The sequence below is a fragment of the Myotis yumanensis genome, unplaced genomic scaffold (assembly GCF_028538775.1).
Source record: "Myotis yumanensis isolate MYYU_CA2020_CCGP unplaced genomic scaffold, mMyoYum1.0.hap1 SCAF_8, whole genome shotgun sequence".
Lineage (NCBI taxonomy): Eukaryota > Metazoa > Chordata > Mammalia > Chiroptera > Vespertilionidae > Myotis > Myotis yumanensis.
In genome coordinates, this window is record NW_027223759.1 from 21,440,044 (window position 1) to 21,464,862 (window position 24,819).

A 24,819-nucleotide genomic window follows, 5' to 3' on the forward strand; every position below is an offset into this window, starting at 1 on the left:
TAGGGAGGCAGACTTTCAGGAACCTAGGTTATCTATCTATATATATATAAAAGCCTAAGCAACCGTTACGACCAGTCGACCAAATGACCAGTTTACCTGTCGCTATGACACTCACTGACCACCAGAGTGCAGACGCTCAATGCAGGAGCTCCCCCCTGGTGGTCAGTGTGCTCCCACAGCCAACCTCCCAAGGCCGACCAACCTCCCACGGTCCCTCCCCCCCCCCGGTCGGCCGGCCCCAATCGGCCCCAATCGCTGGCCAGGCCGAGGGACCCCCCGCCCCCCGGCACAAATTCGTGCACCAGGCCTCTAGTGTATATATATAAAAGCCTAAGTGACTGGTTGACCAGTTGACCGGTCACTATGATGTGCACTGACCATCAGGGGGCAGACACTCAATGCAGGTGCTGCCCCTGGTGGTCAGTGTGCTCCCACAGCGGGAGTGCCGCTCACCTGACCAATGGGTGCCAGACGCAGGGCTCATGGCTGGTGAGCACCGCTGTGGTGGCATGAGCCTCTCCCAATCGATTGGACTGACTGGACACAGCGGGACCGGGATGAGTGGGAGAGGCAGGCAGGAGCGTCAGGCGGCATTGGGCTTCTGGTTTCGGCCTGATCCCTGCAGGCCATGCCACCCCACGGGTGCATGAATCCATGCACTGGGCCTCTAGTGTTGAGATAAAGGCAGAACAGAATCTATAAAGTGACCCAAGGTTAAAGAAAGCTTTTAAGGCAGGGAGATAATTCCTGTTTGCGCATATGGTAAGGAAAAATGGTGGCCAGGAGAAACACTGCTTAAAGATATGAGCTAGAGGGGCTAATAGTACTTCCTCTAAAAATTTTAAATATAAGTAACAAAATTTGTAGAGGGATGGGTAGGCACATAAATTATTTCCTCTGAGAAGGCTATTAGCTGAAAGCAAAAGATTGGAGGGTCTGAGGATAATGAGAGGCAACCTCAGCCATGAAAAAGCACTGCCAAGCGTTGGTGTAATGTCCCAGGAAGGCCGATTTGTGGAGGCCCTGATTCACATGGGACAGTCGTTTTCTCCTGTCCATGAGGTTGTAGCAGAAAAGGTGGATTGTCAGGTTGGTACAGGCAGGTCTGGAGGTTGGTAGACTGAGGTTGGAAGGACAGGGTATGAGGAAGCTGACAGCTGGTGAGTGGTTTAAGAGATGACCCCAAGTTCTCAGTGAGAAGGAAGCCATGTAGGCTGGAGGGGCTGAAGGGCTGGAAGAAAAATGTTTTGAGGGGCTAGAGATGGAGGGGTGCATGTTGTGGGAGTGAGATAGTCAGGCAGAAGGACACCGGAGTGTAGGTTCTCAGACGTAGAAAGTTTCAGGGAAGTCCAGGGTGTGACCATGTGAGCAGGCTGTGGAATTGCATTTGAAGGCCTTGGAATTGAGGTCAGGAACTGAGGCCAAGGCAGAGTTCAGAATCACTGAGGCAAGATTCCTGAGCCCAGCCAGACCTACTGAGTCTGAATCTCTTGGAGAGGGGCCAAGGATTCTGCATTTTAACAAGCTGTGTGGTTCCTAGATTCCCTCAAGTTGTGCTAAAATGTTGAAGGAGCCATACTTGTTGGAATTACCTGGTGGCAGGCATCAGGCAGGAAGTCTAAAAACAGTGTCAAACTCCTCAGAGTCTGGACTTGGTCTGTGGCTGGACTGATGAGGAGGGTGGAGAGTTTTTAAATGAGGCAGGAGGAGCAATGATCTTGACCTGGAAAGGCATGTGACAGAGGTAGGAGGCAGAGGATGTCAGGGGGATTTATTTCTAAGCAAACCAGGGTTCTGGGGTGTACAGCACAACAGCTCGGAGGGAAGCTCACAGTGGGATGGTGAGCTTGGGGTGGGGGCATGAACCAATGCTGCATGTGAATGGGGCTGGGCTGAGTGGAGCCAGATTATCCTAGCCACCACTTCTGCACTTGGCTAACTTTTCTAAACTGAACTTCTTCACCCTGGTCCAACATGATGTCTCTTGTCTCTAACATCCAAACAGCTCCAATCATCTCAGCTTCTTCATGATTGTGTCATCGTGGTCATCATTGTCGTCGTCGTCATCATCATCATCATCATCATCATCGGTTTCCTGAATGCCAGCCAAACACTAGGCATCAAGCTTGAGCCAGGATGCAAAGATGAAGGCAGGCTCTCAATCCTAAGGGGAGCTAACAGGCCAGTTTGGAAGGCAGAGTGCAGACACCAGAGATAGACAGACTAAGATGGCAAATGGATAAGGAGATGACTTAAGAACCCCACCCCCACCCCAGGAACCTGGAAGGAGGCTTGCTCTTTGTGAGTTAAGCTCTAAGACCACCACATCACAGGCCAGACCTGCATGACTGCCAGTCATCTAACTCAGGTTACTAATGGGTCTCTCCCTAGGAGAGTCAGAGGCAAACCTCAGCATTGGCAGTATCCCCCAAGCTACTCAGGGGAAGAGGTCATGGGCAAAGACCTAGATTGTAAGGGTCCCCAGACTTGGCTTTCCTGCAGCCCTTCCTAATGTTATGAAATATGCAGCCATCGGGCTTGTTCTGGCTCACTCTTCACAAGCCACCCAACTGAGTCAAAGAACTGGAGGGAAAGTTTCAAGTGGAGAGAGCATGAGCAAAGGCCCTGAGATGGGAATGAGCTTGGCACATTTGAGAAATAGTGTGGCTGGTTTGTGGTGACAAGGGGAAGAATGGCATTTGATGATGGGGAAGATATGGGCTTGGCCCTATCAAGCAGAGGCCTTGGAGTTGACATTTCTAAGATTACTTGTGATGGGCGGTGGGCACAGTGCAATATACAGATCTTGTAACATAGAAACCCACACCTGAAACCTATATGTTCATGTTGACCAATGTCACCCTAATAAATAAATAAAAAATACAAAATAAAAAAACAAAGAACACTTGTGAGTATTTAGTATATGTCTGGCACTGGAGATTCAAAGATGAAAAAAAAGTGAAATCATAGTCCCTACTCTTAAGAAAGATAATAAAGCCTTCAAGACTCTAGACTCTGAGATAAACATGTAAACAAAATATATGGCATAGGAGTATTGTATTGAATGATGCTATACTGTATGTACAAGACCTAGAATTAGCACAAGGGTGGGAGGCATGTTTAAGCCCATGCTGGGGTGGGAATTCTGGAGAACAGCTTTCCTGAAGAGAGCACACCTGATCTGAATCTTTGGGGAACAAAGAATGAATGGCACTGCAGGCAGAGGGCACAGCCTGTGCAAAGTCATGAGGGTATGAAGCAATATGATGGGCTCAAGCGAAATACGAGCTGTTAGGTATTAACACAGTGCAAGAGGGGGCGAATAATGAGGCATCATCCTGGCAGGCACAGAAGATTCTCACGGAGCAGAGATGAAACAAAAGCAGATTTGGAGCAGAGGTTGGAAGTCTCCCAGGACAGTCCAGGGGAGGGGAGGGTTGGCTTCCTGAGTCTGCATGTGTCCCTAAAACACCCACCTTCACTCCTTATCCCCAGCTCTGTCCTAGCTCCAAATATTTCATAAAATGCATCTTAGATTATTAGCTATAATCTTGTTAATGTGTGTGTGGCTAGAGATTAGCATTTGGTCATCTCTGTATTCTCTGCTGGCTTATGTCTGAGCCTGCATTTCCTGTTTCAGATGACATGGACTGTGTTTTAATTTCTCAATATAATGCCTGGCACAGGCTTATCTGTAGAAAGGTGTGTTCGTAATGCCTTTTGATGAGGCTTCATAATTCTTTACTTTGCATGTATAGACACAAACTCCCTTGGAAGAACTTTCTGCAAATTAGCTTGTCAGTCTTCTCCTCCCTTTGCCTCCTCTGTAGCACACAGGAAGCTAAGGGCAGGGGCTTACTTCAATTCTATCTTGTTTATTGAGAGTCCTTTATGTGTCAGGCAGTGAGAAGAAGCTGAATTGTAGGCAAGGAGACAGGGAGGGAGCAGGCTATAGGCTCTTGCTCTCAAGATATATCCACATAAGAGAAACTTTATGTCTGGGGTTTCTGAATGAAATCCAGGACTAGGTGTTGGGATTACAATTCACTTTGGGGATCATTTAGCCCATCTGTTGGGTTTTAGGGATGGGGTGGGGAATGAGAGCTCCAGTTCATTGTGCATGAAGATCCTATACTTCCATACTCTCCACGCAGGGTAGGTGGTGGGGGAGGGGGTGGTGAAGCTCAGCCTTTAGATCCAACTACCTAATCAGAGTACAGAAGAGGGAGAGAGAAAAATGTGTGATTTGGGGGTCATCCAGCACCAAATCACCTGCTTCCCTCCAATCACCTCCCAGTGGGTGAGAGAGCTAGCTTGACTGTTTGCAGCATTTCCTTCCCTTCCTGTGCTGGGTCAGAGCAAGACTGGAGCCAGGAGCCCAGCCATAGCTCTGGTTTGCCCAAATTTGTAGATGTTACCACGCCTGCCCTTACATCTGCTTCCATCCCAGGGACCATGACAGTGGGGGTTGGGTGGTGGGTAGAGATGTGGAATTCCCTCAGGGCTTGGGAGTGGGAATATTTTGGCCCTGGTCCTGTCTTTGCCACCCATTGCTGCATAACCTTGGTCCAGTCACTACCTCTGAGCTTCTGTGGCCTCTTATCCTTCAGGGTATGGCTTACATGTCATCTGCTCAGGGGGCCCTCCGCCATTTAAACTGGTCTTCTGTCCTCCATATCACTGGCCCCCAATCACACACATGTATGTATGTATATATAGCATATACATATATGTACATGTATAAGTATAAATACATATACACACAATTATGTTTGCCTGCTTATTTGGTTTGTTTCTCTACTAGATTCAAGATTGTAGGCTTCAGGAATGCAGAGACTGGGTGTCTTTGATCCTTGTATCTTCAGAGCTTAGCACAGTGCCTGGCAGATAGGAGGGCATAGAAAAGTAACTTAGTGAATGAATAAAGGAACGAATGGCCGCTGACCCACATGATCTCTCAAGTTCCTTCCAGCTGAAAATTTTCATGAGCCTAAGGTTTCCCGCTAAGAGGAGCATTCCAGGACCCTTCCCAGAGTTCCTCTACAGGGGGAAGGTGAGAGTTGCGTGGAGGGTGAGCTGCAAGCCTAGGTCCCTTCGAAGGATTCAGGCAAATGTGGACAGGGATCCGCGCAGGTCCGAGGGTGCTCGAGTCCCGCCTCCTGGCCGGCCAGCGGGGACGGGGCCGGGCCTCCTTGGCCCGGGTGGCATTCGAGGGGTTCGCCAGACCGTGGGTGTTGGGGGGCGGTTCAAACGCGAGTCAGTGGCAAGGCGGGGCCAGAACGCCCCCATGGCCCCCCAGCCTGCTGGCGCAGGGGGCGGGGCCTGGGCCCTGCGGTTGCCTAGCAACGCCCCGCCCCCGCCCCCCTCCCGGCGGCGGCGGGCGCCTCCCCCCAGCATGGCCTGGCTGGGCTGGCCTGCACCGTGCCTGTGGGTCGCCAGCTGCGGGCTGCTGCTTGTCGTCGTCCTGCTCCTGAGCCCCCGCAGCCGCCGCGCGCGGCGGGCCCTCGGCGGCCTGTTCATGGCGCGCAGCAAGCAGCTGCTCTTCCGAATTGGGTTAGTGCGGGGCGCCCGGGATGCGGCGCTTGGGAAGGCGGGCTGGCGGGGACTGACCGGCGGCGGCCGCGGGAGGCTTGGGGGTCAGTGCGGGTGAGGGCTGGGGGATCCGGGTCCAGAGAAGAGCGGTGGGAGAGGAGGGCTGGAGAAACCACTGATCTGGGGGAAGAGAAGAAGTCGGTGGGTTGGACATTGGTATTGGCTGGTAACGGAGGGTTGGAGGGGCAGGCCAGGGTGGCCAGACATGGGGCGTGAGGGGGCATCTGGAGAAAAGAGACAGGTGAGGGCGAAGACAGGGAGCTGGAAAAGGAGGGTAGGTGCAGTATCCCGGGCCCAGAGGCCCGGCGGACAGGTGCAGGGTAGATGGGATGCCGCGTACCACCTAAGTGACATTTGAATACGCCAACTCCTTCCACGCGTCCCTGCCCCTCTCCCCATCACCCAGCTCCCCACCACACAACATCAGCTCTCCTGTTCCGAGCGAGTGTCCCACCCCTGTAGGGCAGTCTGCCCCCTTCCCCTTGTCCTGGCCTGTGTGGGAAGCCCCCAGCTCTGAAATCCCACCCTGCTTAACACGTTTGACTCGTTAAGGTTCACTGACCTCCAATGACTTTTTACTGTCCAACCCCCTCCCTACCCTGTCCTCACTCCCTACCCTGTGCTCACTCCCTACCCTGTGCTCACTCGTCCATTCCCCCTACTTCTGCCTCTTCCTAGGCAGGCAAGAGTGGCTAACCAGCTCTGTTCTGCCCTGAGACACTGAGAGAAAGGGAAGGAACCCCAAGAAAAAGATTTCCTAGGGTCCCTACCCTCTTCCCACCACTAGCAGGGCCAGGGGGCAGGGCCTCAAGTCCCAGTTTAAGGACAGTGATGTTGGGGATGGGAAATGTGGGAGCCCTTGCCACAGGCCAGTCTCAGGGGAGGACCCAAACTTGGGAATTTCCTGAGCTTAGAGAAGACACTGTACAATTCACTTCTCCTCCTTAGACCACCACAGATATCTCAGGTGCTTCAGCCCTAGGGTTCTCCTCCTATCCGGTCTAAGAAATAGAGATATAAGGGCCTAGTGGGAGAAAACTGGAAAATATGGCGGGGCTGGGGGGAGTCTTGTGTGTGGGCCTTTTGGGGCACTCACATTTCTAATAGCCTAAACATTGGTCACGTTCTCGATAATGCACCCACCGAGTCACCATTGCTCTGCTAATAGGATTAACACAATGAGATAAATATTTAGATATTTTCATATTTGGGATTTAAAAAATTGTCTCCCCACAAAAATTTTGGAAATTTTACAATTATGTTTGGGGAGGGATTTTTAAATCTACTTCTGATTTTCAAAATAGGTAATGTTGAAGTCATCATACAAACAGCCTGAGGAAGTAGAAAATAGAAGTTTCCACAAGGAACTGGAATTAGAAATCCTGAGATTAGAATTCCCAAACTGGCCTTCTCAGAATCCTGACAGTTCGAGTATTCCTCGAATTTTGGATCTGGGAGTTACCCAGTTGCCAAACTTGGAATTCTCAGAGAGTTTATTTGGAATTCAGTATTCCTAAGGGTTTCCTGTATCTGCATTTCAAGGTTGCCTTGGAATCCACTCCCCAAATTTGCAGAGCAGAAGGGCGTGCCTGGAGTCAGAGTTCCAGGTCCTGTCCCTCCCCGGTCTGGGAAACAATCGGTCCAGTCCCTGGAGGGAGAGGCTGCTGGCTGCTGGGAGGGGCAGGGGGTGTTAGCAGGAAACAGGCCGGGGAAATAGGCAGGTGTTGATGCTGTGGGGGTGCCTCCAGGAAGGATGGAGAGGGAGGGGTGGATGGAACAGGACATGATGGGGAGGGGCGGACGGAGAGGACCACAAATAGAGGAGTCTACTGGGGGCTGGAAAGCAGCAGTGGAAATACTAAGTAATGCCTGGGAGAAGAGAGATGGTTCATGTTATCACTAGTAACAATAATCACTGGTGTTAGACAATTTTTTTTTTAAATATTTTATTGATTTTTTACAGAGAGGAAGGGAGAGGAATAGAGAGTTAGAAACATCGATGAGAGAGAAACATTGATCAGCTGCCTCTTGCACACCTCCTACTGGGGATGTGCCCGCAACCAAGGTACATGCCCTTAGCTGGAATCGAACCTGGGACCCTTGAGTCGGCAGGCTGACGCTCTATCCACTGAGCCAAAGCGGCTAGGGCAGTTAGACAATTTTATAAAGGGCTTTCCTCAAACACAACCACAGTTGTCTTGGGATGGGGATAACTGGGCACAGTAGAGGGTAGATTTGGGCAAACCTGAGGTAGACATGCACATTGGGGATTCTGCGGTGTCTGGGAAACAGTGAGTATAGTAGTTAAGCACATAGCATGTGGGGTCAGGCAAATCTGCTTTTGAATCCTAGTTTTGTTGCTTAGTAACCATGTGACCTTGAACAAATAACTTAGCTTCTATGTGCCTCACTGGTTTGCATCTGTAAAATGGGCATAGTGATAGCGTTTACCTCCTGGGGCTTCTGTGAGGATCAAGTGAAATTGTGCATGTATGTGCACAGGGCCTGGCTCATCGTAAGCGCTCAGGAAATGTTAGCAATCGCTCATTCTGTAGCGTGGGGAATAGGTGGAGGGTACATGGTGCTAGGTAAGCTCCTTCTGGAACTTTTTACATGCTTCTACTCCAGGCTTCCAAGCCTGTTCTGCCAAACCACCCATCAGGCAATCCTGTGTCCCCTCATACAGGGGACCCCTCGCTGCCTGGGTCAGGATTGTGGGATCACAATGTGAGCACAATCTAGTGGCTGTTCTCAAGGAGCAGGGGAAAGAGCATGTGAACAGGAACCCAAACCGTGGCAGGAATCAGGGCATGACGAGTTCCCCAGGAGTGAGTGACAGGGTGTGCATGAGGAGGCTGGGATCAAGAGTGTGGGCTCTCCCAGGTGTGTCCCCTGCTTCATGTCTCAGTTTCCCTTTTGCCCCTTTGCCTTCTCAGGGTTGCTGGGTAGGGAGGGCGGGCTGCAGAACCTGGCCCAGAGCAGAAAATCTGTCTGCAGAGTGGGGTTGAATGGGGAACAAGGCTGGGCCCGTGCAGGCCTGGGAATGTCCGCAGAGCTGACTAAGTGGATGGCAGCCAGCCTTTGGGGCTGCACAACCCATGCTCCCTCCCTGACCAAAACCCCCTCTCCATTTCTAGGCACAGAGGATCTTTCTTCTAAAAAATGTTTTTATTGATTTTAGAGAGAGAGGCAGGGAAAGAGAGAGAAAGAGAAACATTGATGTGAGAGAGAAACATCGATCAGCTGCAGCCTCAGCATCCACAGCAGCCCCTCTGCTCTCCCCCTGTCCAGCTTCCCCTCTGCTCTCCCCCTGTCCAGCTTCCCCTCTGCTCTCCCCCTATCCGGCTTCCCCTCTGCTGTTGGGTTAGTCTTCAAACCCTGGCTCTGAGCGGATGGCCCCTTCCCCAAGCCACACTGTCTACAAAATGGAGTCCACACCCTCACCCAGGCCTTTGGGGCCCTCCGACACCCCCTCCAAATCTGCCCAATTCCATCATCCCTAGGCCATGAACTTTTCCAGACTTCTGTCTGAGAGCCTGTCAGATCTTCCTTCCTCTCTATGTTTCTACCTGTTGCAACCTCAAAGCTCACCTTCAAAATATGTCCATAATCTGAACACTTATTCCCACCTCCACTGCTCCCACCCTGGGCCAACCCACGGTCAGCCCTCACCTGGCCTCACTCCTTCAGCCTTTGTACCTCTAACCAGAATGAAACCGTTAAGATTTAATTTAGGCCCTGACATTGTTAAATGTCTTTTAATGAATGAATAAGTGAACAGCTTGGCCCAGGTGCCATCTCCTCTGCCCAGCCTCCCCAAGTTCATCTCCGCCTCCGAGGAACCCGTCTTTGTCTTCCCTCTTAGGGTTTTCATCGCATGTTCTTGCTTTTCTTGCATTAGGTGTTCATGGGTCTGATACCCGCCCTGGACTCCCACAGGCCTGGCCCAAGGGCAGGACTGGATCAAGAGGGCCTGAGATTGGCGGGGGATAGAGCCAAAACAGACAGACCAAAATCAAAACAAAACCCCAGGGGCCTAGGCTGGGCAGTTGGCCTGGGGTGGTGGGCAAGGAGACAGAACTAGTTCAGGCCTCTCCACCAGGACTGAGAAGCCACAGAGAGGGCCCAGCAATGCCTGTGCCTCTGGTCCCCCTGAGAGTCCTCAGCAGCAGCTCCTCCTCCATCTGGGAAAGATGGGCGACGTCTGGAAAGGGCCTTGAAGTCCTCAGAAGACCATTCCTGGGATGGGCATGGTCACAGTAGACACAGGCCCCATGAACTCCGGGGCAGGCCTATGTTTTGACCACATGCAGGCACTGCCCTTCTCCTGGGCATGGGAAGTACCCTCTGCCTGCCAGGCCTGCTGGAGCTTCAGGAAATTCACCCTGTAGGGCCTAGTTAGCTGTCTCTTTCACTTCTTCAGTTTCCTCAGCTTTGACAACTCACAAAACACGGAGCTGCTCTCTTTGTCCCTCAGGAGCCTGGGAGCAGGCCCTGGCTGTGGTAGAACTCTGTGTCCTGGTGTCCGTGCCAGTGCCTCAGCCCTCAGCCATTCCTGGGTCGGCTTTCACAAAGAATGAAAGCCGACTGTGGCTAATCAGACACAAAGCCTTCACCATATGTCCTTGCTTATTCCTGTTTTAGCTGTTCAAAGGTCTGGTTCCCCTCCTGGACTCCCACAGGCCTGGCCCAGGGAGCAGGACTGGGATTAGAATGAGGGAGAGCAGGGAAAAGCTAGAAGAAACAGACCAAAACCAAAACCAAACCCAACCCAGGGGCCTGGGGCCTGGGGGGCATGAGAGGAGAATCCCCAAATCCTCCCTGACCAGAGGCCTCACCAATTTAGCTGTTGGGTCCTGGTGGAATCTGGGGCCCCACCAGGATTGGGGGTCATTTAGAGAGTTCCAGAGGGAGGGAGGGAGGGGTCAAAATAGGTGACCCTCAATAGGGGCTTTCCAGGTCATTCTGTTGAATGCAGAGCGCCCCCCCCCCCCCCCCCCCCCCCCCGCCCCCATGCCATCTTGAGGCTGAGTCCAGGGCCTGGCTGGGACAGACACTTGAAAAGCCCTCAGGCCTGCCCAGCACAGGGAGACTGCCCTTGGGGAGGAGGGGAAGAAGAAGAACTTCTTTGTGTGCTCTCCACTGTGTGCAGAGGGAGGAGGTTAGGGGGGCGGGCTGTCTCACTGTCTCCAGCTGTCCCACCAGCCTCCCATGGGGGCTGGAGGTTCAGACTCAGATATCAGAGAAGCCACGCTCTGGTTCAGTGTGCCCGTGACCCCTCACTGGGGCAGCTGGTGCTGTGTCCGCAGCCCTAACCCCAGGGGAGGGCCCCTCGGGACAGCTGCAGGGCTCACCCCCGCCGGTGGCACCCAACCCCAGCCCTGCTCTTGCGGAGTGGTTTCTCTGTCTCTCCCTCTGGGTCCCAGAGGACCAATTAGAAAATATTCTTTCCTTTTTGGTGAGTGACTGTGGGTAGTTCCGGGCCCCAGAAATGTTGAGTGAGAATTTAAGAAGGGGGCCAAAGGAGGAAAAGACCAAAATCTTCGTTTTTAGCCGGCGCCCTGGATCATTCTAGAGCCCAGCTTTCTGCCCATGCCTGGGGACCCATGGCAGAGTCTGAATCCCACATCTGGCCCTGGGGTGTCAGGTCATCTTGTAGGTCACAGTGAGCTTGCTGGGCTCTGCTTCTTGCCTCGGCAGCAGAAGAAGGGAAGTGGTAGGGCCCATTCCATGAGGCAGTGACGTCCCAGTCACTTCCCAGTGGGGCCTTCATCTTTCACATTTTCCCATCTAGGGTCTTGTTCTTTTTTCCTAAATTGTCTTCTGCATCTGACTCACGACACTCCCCCGAGAACCATCAACCCCGTCCTAAGTCCGGGACTGAGAAGCACAGGGCAGATTGGAAAGGGATTCTCTGCTTCAGAGGGTCTTACCCTGAGGCCCACGGGCTCTCACCCTCTGTCCTTGTGGCAAAATGCTGCCTGTGTAATGAGTTGGTCCTGGGAGATGATTCACAGTGTCCTGGGGTCTGTATCTCAAAGGGCCCAACCTAGTGTCCCAGGAGTCCCAGGGGCCAGGTCCTGGGCTGCGTGTCTGGTCAGGGTGAAAGGTCATTTTCCTCAGCAAAGGCCCTCCAAGGAGCTAGGTCTGCCCCCAAATAGCTCCGGCCCACGCATCTCATCCGAGCCCCTGACTTGGGTTGGTGAGGATTTTAGCGGTTAAGAATGCAGACTCCAGGGTCAGGCTGTGGGGTGATTCTCTGCCCCACCACCCACTGCTCTGCCGTCCTGAGCAAATCCCTTTTACCTCTCTGGGCTTCACTGTCCTCATCTGTGAAGTGGAGGAATAGTAGTACCTGCCTCGGGGGTAGTTGGAGGATGATAGCAGATCATTGATAGGGCTGCTCACAAGGAAAGCTATGGAAAAGGTCACTGTTATTAAAGATGAACCAGTGAGCTCCAGACAGGCAGCCTAACCTGGTGGGCAGAGCCAGGGCTGTGGACTCAGAGCCAGGACTGTCTAGTACTCCTTCTAGCTCCTCCACTTCAGGGACCCTGGGTCCAGACCCCAGGGCTGGGGAAGTTGGGATTTTGTGCCCCAATGACACAGTTCCATCCATGCCCTTGGGTCTAGGTGATCTGCTTAGCAGAACAGCCTGCTTGGCCAGTTGTGTGGGTGCCGGAGGGGGAGAGGAGGGACTTGGAACCAGGTGGGTAAGAAGGGGAGGGGAGAGCAGGGACAGAGGTGGCTGTAGCTTAGGCCCCAGACACCCACACTGGGCTTCGCAAGGTCCACAACCTGGCATGAGGCTAGCTGCACGGGGTGCCGAGTGGACAGTCCATTTCAAGTGCCTCGTTGCTTTAATACCTGCTTGCCCAGCCCTCCCCACTTCCTGGTCACTAACCATTTTGAGTGCCAGTTCTGTGCTGGGCTGGGGCTGGAGCTGCAGGGGGTGCAGAGGAGCCAGGAGGAGCAGGCTGGGTCTCCAGCTGAGTCCACCTGCCCTCTGCATGGTCCTTACCAGGTGGTAAGGCCCTGCCTCTGAGGGGCTCCCTCCCCATGGAGGGGCGAGGCCGAGTGCTCCAGATGGAGGTGGGGAAGGAGGCTTTCTGCTGGGGCAATCAGGAGCTGCAGGGTTTGAGCAGGTCCCTGAAGGAAGCTTAGGATTCCAGTAAGTAGAGAAAGACATGGGGGGTATTCCAGGCCAGAGACCTGCAGGAGAATGGTAGTTTTGAAATTTTAATGAGTTATTTCAGGTATTCAAAAAAATAGATAACAGTCTCTCCACTACCCAGCTCAAGAGATATTGCAGACCCTGTGAAGGCCTGTGCCCACCTCCTCCTGCCTCCGAGGGAGCCTGCATGCTGCTCTTTCCCTCAGCTGCCGTGATTCTTTACCGTGTACGTCTACATCCCAACCAATACAGGCGATGGTTGTGCACACTTTGGCATTGTTTTTGTTTTAATCCTCACCCAAGGATATTTTTTCCATTGATTTTTAGAGAGAGTAAAAGAGAGTTGGGGGAGAGAGAGAGAGAGAAAGAGAGAGAAACATCCATGTGAAACACTTTACTGGTTGCTTCCCAAATGCATCCCAACCGGGGCCCAAGGATCAAACCTGCAACCAAGACACATGCCCTTGACTGGGAATCAAACCACAACTCTTTGGTCTGCAGGCCAATGCTCTAACCACTGGGACACATGGGCCAAGGCTACCTCCTTTGTTTTCCTGGCTGTGCAGTTCTCCATGGTCTAATTATGTCACCACTCATTTATCCCTTGTGCTGTTGGTGAACATTTGGGGCTTTTTGCTTGTTTACTCTTGGGAGCACAGGGTCTTCCCTGGGCCACAGAGGGGAGGAGGCAAAGACTTGTTCCCATCCCAGTTCAGGCCTCACTGGGCGTCGGACACTAGCCTGTCAGCAGTGGGGAGCCACTGAAGGCTTTTGAGCAGGAGCGGGACTCCGTCAGCAACAGTGCTTTTTTTTGCCAGTGGTTTGCAGTTTGGATTGAAGGTAGAGAGCTATGTAAAGGAGGCTTGCACAAGGGCCCGCTCCTGGGTGAGCCCATGGGTGAGGGGTAGACGGTAAACTTTTTCTTTTTAATTCTTTGTTGTTGAAAGTATCACATATTTCTGCTTTCCCCTCATTGACCTCTCCCAGCCTGCTCCCGCCTCCCAGCACAGGCCCTCACCCGCCTTGGTTATGCTGATATGCATGCACACAAGTCTTTTGGTTGATCTCTTACCCGCTCCTTCCACCCTCCCCTGCCTTCCCTCTGAGGTTTGACGGTTTGTTCGATGCTTCTGTGTCGCTGGATCTATTTTTGTTCATCAGTTTATGTTGCTCATTATATTCCACAAATGAGTGAGATCGTGTGATACTTATCTTTCTCTGAGTGGCTTATTTCGCTTAGCATAACGCTCTCCAGGTCCATCCGTGCTGTTGCAATGGTAGGAGTTCTTTTAGAAGGTAAACTTGAGGGGAAATCTGTTTTGGTCGCATGTGTCAGGGGAGGGTTAAATCAGAGCTCACACTGTGAAACTGGGCAGATGACAGGGCCTTTCCCAGAAGGAGAGGCAGCAGGAGGAAGAGCTGACAAGCATGGTTTTGGATGCTGGTGATTGTGACACAGCCATTATGTACAGATGGTAGAGGAGCCACACCTCAGAGACTGGAGAGGCACGTGGAAGTCATTGCCAGGGGAGGACTGGGCTGGGAGCTTGGAGTGCGTGTCCCACGTATTACTAGGTCCTCAGGCCCTCCATTCCCCTGCTTTGCACTGTGATACAGACTTCAGGGCCACCCTGTCCCTCCCCCCTGCCTCCCTCCCCCACGGCCAGCGGGTCCGGCACCCATCTCCAGCTTTCTCGTCTCCAACGCCCCCTTCAGTCCACTCAGCGACTCTGTTTCCCCTGCCACCTTCCACTGCACCCCTACACAGCAGCCGCGTGAACCCTTAAAAAGGGAAGTCAGAGCACGTGCTTCCCCACTTAAAGAGCCACCAGCAATTTTCCACCCCTTCTCTTGGGCCTGGCCCCTGCACACCTCTGCTCTGGCTCTCTCTGCCCCGCTGGCCCTGCCTCGGCCTGCTGGAAACTCCGAGGACACACCCCACTCCTGCCTGCCCAGGACCTTGGGCCGCACCACACAGGCTGTTGGCACTGCTGGCTCCCTCTCATCTGTCCATTCCCAGCTCAAAGGTTGCCCTTGGAGAAGAGGCCTCCCCTGACACCCTGTCCACAGTAAGACAGACCTCTTCCCTTCCATCACCAGCTATAGTTAACTGCTTGTTTGTTGATTGGTTTTCCGGTTTGGTCTGTTGGCCGCTCCACTCACTATGCTGGCAGCAACCCAGCTGCCTGGTTCTCTGCTGCCTGTACCCTGTCTGGCATGTGCCATGAATATTTGCTGAAAAAGCAAATGAAAGAGAGGGGCCTCGTTTACTGCAGCTTCTTAATGCACAGCCCCTGTCCTCGTGGATCTTGACCTTTGTTGGGGGACAAAGCACATATGAGCATCCAGAAAGGGAAAGCAGGGGGCAATAAACAGCCCCTCCCAGGTGTGGATGCCTTCTGCTAGCAGATGTGAGGGGCGCCTAGCTGAATGTGGGTAGGAAACAACAGTTTCGCAACACTTTCCACTGCCCGGGCCCTGACTATTACCATTTGTTACCTTGTTTATGTCACTTAGTCCTCACACAGCACTGCAGGGTAAGGCCTGGTAGCATGCTAAGGATGAGGAGCCTGACCTGTGGGCAATGACTTGCCCAAGCTCTCAGGAGCAGGACTCCAAGCACGATGTGAGGTGGTGTCAGAGCAGAGGCTCACTTCCATCAGAGCAGGTCCCCTCCAGTAAGTAGAGAAAGGCATGGGGGGTATTCCAGGCCAGAGACCTGCAGGAGAATGGTAGTTTTGAAATTCATGCACTCGGGGGAGGAGGGGTACATGAAATTCATGCACTCAGGGGAGGAGCGGTCCCTCAGCCTGGATTGCGAGAGGGCGCAGGCCAGGCCGAGGGACCCCACCAATGCATGATCGGGGCCAGGGTGGGATGCGAGAGATTGGCCACGGGAGGGCTCCAGGGCATATCTGGCCCATCTCAGTCCCGATTGGTCGGACCACAGCAGCAAGCTCACCTACCAGTCGGAGTGTCTGCCCTCTGGTGGTCAGTGCACGTCATAGTGACTGGTCAATTGGTCGACTGTCTGCCCCCTGCTGGTCAGTGCACATCATAGTGAGCAGTTGAGTGGCCTTAGCATATCATTAGCATATTACGCTTTGATTGGTTGAATGGACGACAGGATGACCAGACACTTAGCATATTAGGCTTTTATTATATAGGATGATTAATTTTTAACTTTTCATTTTGAAATTATTTCAGACTTGCAAAAATATTACACAGTATCCGCACATGCCCCTCACCCACCTCCCTTGAATGTTAACTTCTTTCATAACCACAATACTGTTATCAAAAACTAAGAAATTAACATCAATATAAATTACTAACTACGCTCCAGACCTTATTGAAATGTCACCTATTGTCCCACTAATGTTCTTTTTCTGGTCTAGAATCTAATCCAGGATAATTAGGTTGTTCCACCAATTCCCTCAGGTTGGTCATCTCCTTGCCAGCTCTTTGTCATCACTGACACACCCACGAGAATCCGCAGCTCCCACAGCTCCCTCCCTCCCTCCCTCCCTCCTTCCTTCCCTCCCTCGGGGCTTCTGCACTTCCTCCTGTCCGGTTCTTGGAGAGCTTTCCCCAGATTCTCACTCGACCTGCTCCCTTCTTCTTGGAAAGTCAGCTCCAGAGAGGCCTTCCTTGACTCCAGTATCTAAAACAGCTCCTCCTTGCCCTAACCCAGGGGTCCTCAAACTTTTTAAACAGGGGGCCAGTTCACTGTCCCTCAGACCGTTGGAGGACTGGACTATAGTTTTAAAAAAAACTATGAACAAATTCCTATGCACACAGTGGAGGCAAAAACACTCGGCAGGCCGGATAAATGTTTTCGACGGGCCACATGTGGCCTGCGGGCCATAGTTTGAGGACCCCTGCCCTAACCGGTTTGGCTCACTGGATAGAGCGTCAGCCTGCGGACTCAAGGGTCCCAGATTTGATTCCAGTCAAGGGCATGTATCTCGGTTTCCGGCACATCCCCAGTGGGGGGTGTGCAAGAGGCAGCTGATCGATGTTTCTCTCTCATCGATGTTTCTAATTCTCTATCCCTCTCCCTTCCTCTCTGTAAAAAATCAATAAAATATATTTTAAAAAATAAAGAAATAAAATAGCTCCTCCTCTGTCCTTTAACTCCCATGTGGAATCACTGGAACTACATAATTCACATTTCTCAACTTGTGTAGGGATATGTATTTCCTTCTGACCAGGCCACTGGAACGCTGCACAAAACTAACTCAACTGTTTTTATTTCACCTCTTGACACACCACGTTCTACCCTCACACTCTACCTTCAGCTCATGGGTGAGTGAGGAAGGACCGATGAGAAGAAGTGGACAGATCGGTGACCCCCTTTCCCTTTCCTTCTGTAGCATCATTTGCAGCTTAGTTGGTTGAATCATACAGAACGTAACTTGCGTAAGGAAGGATGTGCTAGGGTTCCTTGGTCATTTGTGTTTCTTAGAACCCCACTGCTTTCTTTATATCTTTGAAGCCGATTCTGGTTTGAACTGAAGGTGTGGCCCCTCAGGCCAGTCAGTGCCCCCCTCACTCAATTGTAGATGGAAACTCACCTTGTATCACTTTGAGTCTGGTTGCATTCCCACACATAGTAGGTCTGCCAGGATTCCTCGCTCATGGGGCATTGCAAACACGGTATGTGTATGGGGCAGCAAGGAACAGAGCATACATGTATTGTGTGTATCACCTATGCTTGTGTGCATGTTCTGTTGTCCCATCAGACTTCACACAAGGTCAAAGTAAAATCATTATGAACTTCAACATGGGAACAGCAGAGCACCAAACCCAGCAGGGGCCACACACCTGTGAAGCCGGCCCTGCGTGCTGCCTTCTGTGTTTGTAGGGCTCTGTCACTTACAAGTACCGCATCCTTTCCGCAGCCTTTTCACTGTGTTGCCTGGGATGGCCTGGCAGGGTGGCCAGAAGAGGGAGGAAGTGTGGTCAGCCCATCCAACCTCACCTCTCGCTGCTTCCTCCACCCAACAGCCAAACAGAACTTTCTAGTTTCCCTCAACAAGCCCTGCTGTCTGCTAGTATAGTTTCCTCTACCCCAGTGGTTCTCCAAGTTGTGGTCCCTGGGCCAGCAGCGTTCCCATCACCTGAGGTTGTTGGAGAAATGCCCATTCCCAGGCTCCTTTTTCAGGTGGCTCAGCATTCCCTGGCACCATTGTGATGCATCCCTGCTCTTCCTGAAATATATTTCTCACCTATTTCAGCTTCCTAACTCCTCCACCCCTTTCACTGAAAAAACTCACACTCCAGGAGTCTGTCTGAGTTCTTCACCTCCCTCTGATGGGCTGCAAGCAGGGTGTGTCTGTCTTGCTCTCCATCTTGTCCTGAGTACTGAGCAGGGCAAACAGTAGGCACACAATAAGTGATGGTGGAGTTGCATTGACTCAGGGGTGGCCAGCGGAGGGGAGACATGGGGCCCGGGCCTCACGGAAGGTCGGGGGTGCGGGGCTGAGCACAGACATTCCGCCCTGCAGGTACAGCCTGTACACCCGCACCTGGCTTGGGTACCTCTTCTACCGACAGCAGCTGCGCAGGGCTCGGAATCGCTACCCCAAAGGCCACTCCAGAACCCAGCCCCGCCTCTTCAACGGTGAGCTCCGGTGGCCCTGGGCCAGTGTCGTCCCCAGCTATGCCCACTACCCTCCCTGCCTACCCCTGTCACATACCCTGGGCTCCCTGCTTGTCACCTCACCCACAACCCACTTCTGTCCCCAGGAGTGAAGGTGCTTCCCATCCCCGTCCTCTCGGACAATTACAGCTACCTCATCATCGACACCCAGGCCCGGCTGGCTGTGGCTGTGGACCCTTCAGACCCTCAGGCCGTGCAGGTGAGGGGCAGGGGCCCTGGGGTCACCTTGGGGACTACCGGCTACCCTTTACCAGAGAAGGGCTGATCCTGGTCCCTCTGCCAATGGGATGTGCCCCCTCCACGTGCGCTCACACACAGAAACCCCCACAGCCACAGCCTGGGGCAGGGTGAGTGGGTGTCCAGGGCTTAACTGGAGGAAGTGGGGAGGGCAGCAGTGAGGGAACCAGACCCCAAGAGAGCGATGCTGACGCAGGACTGTGGGTCTCTCATTCTCTGTGGCTCTCTTTCTGGCCCTCTTCTCTCCTCACCTCTGTCTGTCAGTATCCGGGACTCTCCATCTTCCCCTCCCGTTTCTTATTCCTGTGTGTGCTTATGTCTCTCCTCCCCTCCCCTCCCCCTCCTCACCTCTTCTGTGTGCTCATGCTGGGTCTCAGCTACCACCTCCCCTGCCCCAGCCCTTTCCTCCCACCCCCTTCTCTTTCTCTAGCTCTACCTTCTCTCTCATCCCTCCTTCTCCCTCACTCCTCCCTCCTCTCTTTTCCTCTCCTTTCCACCCAGCACCCACGCCCCTATCTCTCTCTGCCTGGAGCCTCCCTCTGTGCCCTGTTCCTCAGTCTCAGTAACTTCTCTCTCCTCCAGGCTTCCATTGAAAAGGAAGGTGTGACCTTGGTTGCCATTCTCTGCACCCACAAACACTGGTAAGGAGCTGGGTGGGGGTCCAGCTACACTTGCTCTTCCCTAGCTGACTCTTACCTGGCTCATCTTGCTAGGTCTGAGCTCCATAAGGTCAGGCTGGGCTGGGGGTCAGGAAGTCAGGATGGGGGCTACCACACCCCATGAAGTACCAGGGCCCTAGCAGAGAGGGAGGACAGTGGGCCTCCCACTGCTCCACTTATCAGACTCCTGAAGCCCCAGAGGAGGGCAGGGCAGACACTTATCTCTCGTTCCATGTTCCATGGGCACTTCTTACATGCCTGCTGTGCCCTGGGCATGGACAGACCTTGTGATCTCTTCTCTCAAGAAGATTATAGTGCAACAGGGGAGACAGCCATGCATGAAAGTCTACAACAATGACAACAGTGGCAGTTGGCACAAGGTATAGAGCAGTGATGGCGAACCTATGACACACGTGTCAGAGGTGACATGCGAACTCATTTTTTTGGTTGATTTTTCTTTGTTAAATGGCATTTAAATATCTAAAATAAATATCAAAAATATAAGTCTTTGTTTTACTATGGTTGCAAATATCAAAAAATTTCTATATGTGACACAGCACTAGAGTTAAGTTAGGGTTTTTCAAAATGCTGACACGCCGAGCTCAAAAGGTTCGCCATCACTGGTATAGAGGGTGGTGGGCACCAGGTGGGGCATAATCAGATCCACTTGGAAGAATTAGAAGCTGGTGACCCAGGAGCTGAAAGAGTCCAGAAAGATCAGTTGACATTGGCCGGTGATGGGGGCTGGCAGGGTGTGTGGGGGGTGACATTCTGGAAAGGGAATCAACTTAAACAAAGGCCCGGAGGTATGGACAGCTTGGCTCAGTCCAGCAGCCAGGGACATCCGGGGCTCACAGGCCCGGAGATGCCACGGGAAGAGGAGGCGAGGAGGCCTAGTGCAGTTGTCCCTCAAAGCCCTCCCTGTTCCTGCTGTCCTACAGGGACCACAGTGGAGGGAACCGTGACCTCAGCCGGCGGCACCAGGACTGTCGGGTGTACGGGAGCCCTCAGGACGGCATCCCCTACCTCACCCAGTAAGTCCCTGACCCAGGGGTGGGATGGCACTTCCATGGGCCCATCCCCCAACTTTCAGTCAAGTATTTTGCGGATGCCTTTCCTGGCCTTTAGAGAGCAGATCACAGCCCATTTGAAGACTGGCACTGCCCACCCCCCAACTGATCCAGCCATGATCCCCAAAGCAGGAAGCGGAGAGGGTTTGGATCTGAAGTTCTAGGCACTGGGGGTGCCTTCTCTTTCTGGTGTGGAAGCCCCGACTCTTGCAAATCACCTGGCCCCTTGAGCCTCGGGTAGGGCAGGACCAGGTTGACATAAGCTCCAGTACCTTCTCTCCCCTGTTGCCTTGCTCCTCAGTCCCCTGTGTCATCAAGATGTGGTGAGCGTGGGACGGCTTCAGATCCGGGCTCTAGCCACCCCTGGCCACACACAAGGCCATCTGGTCTACCTGCTGGATGGGGAGCCCTACAAGGGTCCTTCCTGCCTCTTTTCAGGGGACCTGCTCTTCCTCTCTGGCTGTGGTAAGTTCCCCCAAAGAGAAGAGGGAGGATGAGGGATAGCAGGGAGGGAAGAGGCCAGGGCAGGGGCCCAAGGACAGCCTCAATGCCATGCAATGCAGTAAAGCACTGTCTTTGCACAGATGTTGCCTTGGCAGTTACTCTGATTTGGGGAAACCGATACCTATGTTACCTGAATTTCTTTTATATTCTCATGACTTCCCACAGGGACTGGATGGAATGAGACAATGCCTGTAACTGAGTACAGGGCATTTGTTTCCATTGGGTGGAGCCTGGTTCTCTGATACAGTGACTCGGGGACTAAGTTACAAAAACTTGAGAACCTCTGAGCAAGAGGACGATGGGGATCACAAGGCCCAGGCTGTATAGAGTCCCAAAAGGCAGCACTAGCAAAGAAGGAAGTGCTCCGTGGAAAGGAGCAACCTGACAGGGCCGTGCTTAGGGTTGTTAGGACCCAGCCTGAAGCCTGGCACCCCCTCTCCACCTGCATGTCAGTATGTGCAATGGAGGCCTTCAGGAGGGCTTGGCTGGGGGTGAATAGATGGGCCCAACTCCCTGGTACATGGTTGAGGGCTGGTGGCTCGAGGTGCACAAGCTGGTTCCTGCCCCACTTCACGTTCCTTATATCATACTGTGTTATCCTTGTGTTTTATAACACACCCCCTGACCCCACCAGGACGGACCTTTGAGGGCACTGCAGAGACCATGCTGAGCTCGCTGGACACTGTGCTGGGGCTGGAAGACGACACTCTGCTGTGGCCTGGTGAGGTGCCCCCTGCCCCAACCCTTCCTCCTCCTAGAGTCCCCCAGACCCAGTTCCTGTCCCAGAGGGGACACAGCTCCACCTCTGGTGGCTCTGGGAGTCCACTGTAGCCGGGGCCACAGCTCCCTTCTTGTTGGAGCACTGGCTCTGTATCGCCTCTGCTTAGCCAGAGCCGAGGATAAAAAGTCACCGTCGCTCATCAGGGGAGGAGTCAGTAAATCCAGTCTGCGTGTATCCATTGTCTGCATCCATATCCACACATTGTATGTCCAGCCATCTGTGTATATGCATGTACATTGCATGTCTATACAGACATATGTGTGTACAGTTTCTTTCTTTTTTTAAAAATATATTTTGATTGATTTCAGAGTGGAAGGGAGAGGGAGAGATAGAAACATCAGTGCTGAGAGAGAATCATCAATCAGCTACTTCCCGCATGCCCCCACCAGGGACCGAGCCCGAAACCCGGGCATGTGCCCTGACGGGGAATCAAACCATGACCTCCTAGTTCATGGGTCAAAGCTCAAACACTGAGCCACACTTTCCTGCACAAGTCTACAGTTTCTAAAACACATTAACCAATATCTCAGTTAATCCTCAGAATATCTCATTTCATCCACTCACTCATACTTTCTTGAGCACCTAGCATGTGCCAGGCTCTGTTCTAGGCACTGGAGACACACCCTTTTCTAGTGGCATTATTTTCTCCACTTGCCAAAGAACACTGTGGCCCAGAGAGGTGCCATGACTTGACTGAGGTTGCAAAGGTGGGCAGGGGCAGAGGCAGACTCGGGCTAGAACACTGTCTCCTGGCTGCAGATCTGGTGGATTCCCCTAAATTGCTTCTGCCTCTTCACACGTGCTGACTTGTGCCCACCTTTCCTGGGCAGTGCTGCCCCTCCTCCTGGGTGTCAGTACCATAGGCCTGGGGGCAGAGAGGACTTTTCCTGGTCACACACCAATCTCTCTCTGCCCTGCCTCTGGCCCCATGGGGGTCCCTAGGTCATGAGTACGCGGAGGAGAACCTGGGCTTTGCTGGTGTGGTGGAGCCTGAGAACCTGGCTCGGGAGAGGAAGATGCAGTGGGTGCAGAGGCAGCGGATGGAGCGCAAGAGCACGGTGAGGGGCCGTGAGGGCACTCCCCAGAGGGAACCCTTCCTGCTGAGCCCATTTGCTTCCTGGGCCTTCCAGTGAGAACTCCTAGACCCAGGACGGGGCAGGGGGCGGGAGGCTTCCCTTGTTGGGTACAGTGTCCAGATTCTCCCCACCAAAGCCAGCTGCTCTGGTCCCGCAGTGCCCGTCCACCCTGGGAGAGGAGCGCTCCTACAACCCGTTCCTGAGGACCCACTGCCTGGTGCTGCAGGAGACTGTGGGGCCAGGGCCGGGCCCCGCTGAGGACGATGGCTGCTCCCGGGCCCAGCTCCTGGAGAAGCTCCGCCGGCTGAAGGACCTGCACAAGAGCAAGTGATGTCCCCCAGCCCCCCCAGCCCACCCGCATGGTGGGGAGGCCGCCCATCGCCCACACAAACCACCCTCATTGCTACCAACACCACCTCCGTCAGTGCCACGGTGGCATCATTCCCCGACACTGGTCATGGAGAGAGGAGGGACAAGGCGGAGAGACCTTGAGGCCCAGGGAAGGGACTGCTCCCAGGCTTGGAGACTCCATGGGGTGAGGCTGGGCTGTCAAGCCTAACAGGAAAGGAGGGGCCCTGGGGCATCTCCAGACCTAACTGTGAGGGTTCCTGCGCTGGCAGTGAGCACCTGGAGGCTGCGATGAGCCCCTCTCTCAGGAGGCAGCGCTCTCGCTGTAGCCACTAAGCCCAGGCCACAGGAGCCATGAACAGGTTGAGTGCGTTGTCCCCCTTCCCTCATTCAGGGTTGGGAAACTCAGTCTCCCCAAGCGGGCTCTGGTTTACTGAGACACCGCCCCTCCTCCCCCAGCCTCCCCACCCTGCCCCATCCCACACTGACCCCACAAAGGCATTTTTCAACTGAGCCATTTCTGAGAAAGATGAAAGGGCTGGAAGTCTGGCTGTCCAGTCTCAGCCTCAGTGGCTTCCCTACAGCCTGGAAGAGGGAGGGTCCTGGTTGCCAAGGAAACCTTGACTTCAGGCTCAGGAGACACCTGCGGGTGCTGGATTGCAGCCCAATAATCTTGTAGGTCACACGGGCTCCCTGCACAGCTGGCCTGGTCCTGCCCGCTGGCCTCTGCCCCTACCCTGGGCCAACAGGCCCTTCCAGGGGAGAGAGAGCCATCGTCCGCCATGGCCACTGCAGTTTTCTCATTATGGCCCTTATTCTTAGGAACTTCTGCCTCCTCTAACTTCTGCTTTATCCTCAGCCCCTTTCCTCTTTTCGTTACTAACGACATTCATCTGGCCCCTTGCAGTTTGCAAAGAACATTCTGTGACATTTCTCATTTGGTCCTTGGCCCCATCCTGGCTGGGGGAGGGGTCTGTGAGGCAGAGTTCAGAAATGGAAACCTGGGAGCAGAGGCCTCTCAAGGGAGTGCACCTTCCAGGACCCCAGGCCTGGGCCCTGCCCTCTGCTCAGCCCTCCCTCAGCTCAGCGTCTCCTTTGGTCTTGGGTCCAGGTCCCTTTGGGGCCTCATGAGGAACCCTATGGTCCTCAAGCAGGAGTACCTGGGTTAGCCAGGGGCCTTGTCTTCCTTCCTCAGGCTCTGCTCACCTCTGGCGAGCCTCCAAGATGCCCCCTGCCCTCAATTTCTCCTCATCATCTGGCCTCTGCCTCCCTCTCTAGCCACAGCCTCTAGTACCAACTCTAGCAATACTATCAGAATAGAGTTCCCCGCACCCCAAGATATGCAGTTTCCTGCCTCTGTGCCTTCGCTCATGCTGTTTCTTCAGACTGGAATGCCTTTCCCTGCTCCTCCTGCCTTGTCTGCCTGGCAAACACCTGTTCATCCTTCACAATCCCCCTCAATGGCCCCCTCCTCCAGGAAGACAACCCCATGCCCCCCACTCCCCACCCCCAGGCTACCTCTGCTCTTTGTAAATGCTTCTCTGTGGCACTTATCACTCTGTATTACTTGTTTACACGTTTGTCTCCCCTTCCAAACTGTGAACCCTTCAGGGCATGGACTGTATCTTATGCATCTCTGTATTTCTGCGCCTAGCACGGTGCCTGGCACACAGTGGGCGCTCAATAAATGTTAAATGAATGAATGATTTAAGAGAA

At 53.4% G+C, this 24,819-nt stretch overlaps 1 protein-coding gene across 1 annotated transcript in view; it reads left to right on the forward strand.

Annotated features, from left to right (window-relative positions):
* The window catches only part of PNKD (PNKD metallo-beta-lactamase domain containing), a 68,803-nt gene extending 43,984 nt beyond the window's left edge, over positions 1-24,819 (forward strand). The window contains exons 3-10 of the mRNA XM_070422113.1: positions 18,274-18,389; positions 18,515-18,627; positions 19,248-19,306; positions 20,266-20,358; positions 20,696-20,859; positions 21,533-21,619; positions 22,622-22,737; positions 22,913-24,819. Of these exons, the coding sequence (XP_070278214.1) occupies positions 18,274-18,389; positions 18,515-18,627; positions 19,248-19,306; positions 20,266-20,358; positions 20,696-20,859; positions 21,533-21,619; positions 22,622-22,737; positions 22,913-23,086 (922 nt within the window). The 3' untranslated portion in view covers positions 23,087-24,819. The remainder of the gene's footprint in view (positions 1-18,273; positions 18,390-18,514; positions 18,628-19,247; positions 19,307-20,265; positions 20,359-20,695; positions 20,860-21,532; positions 21,620-22,621; positions 22,738-22,912) is intronic.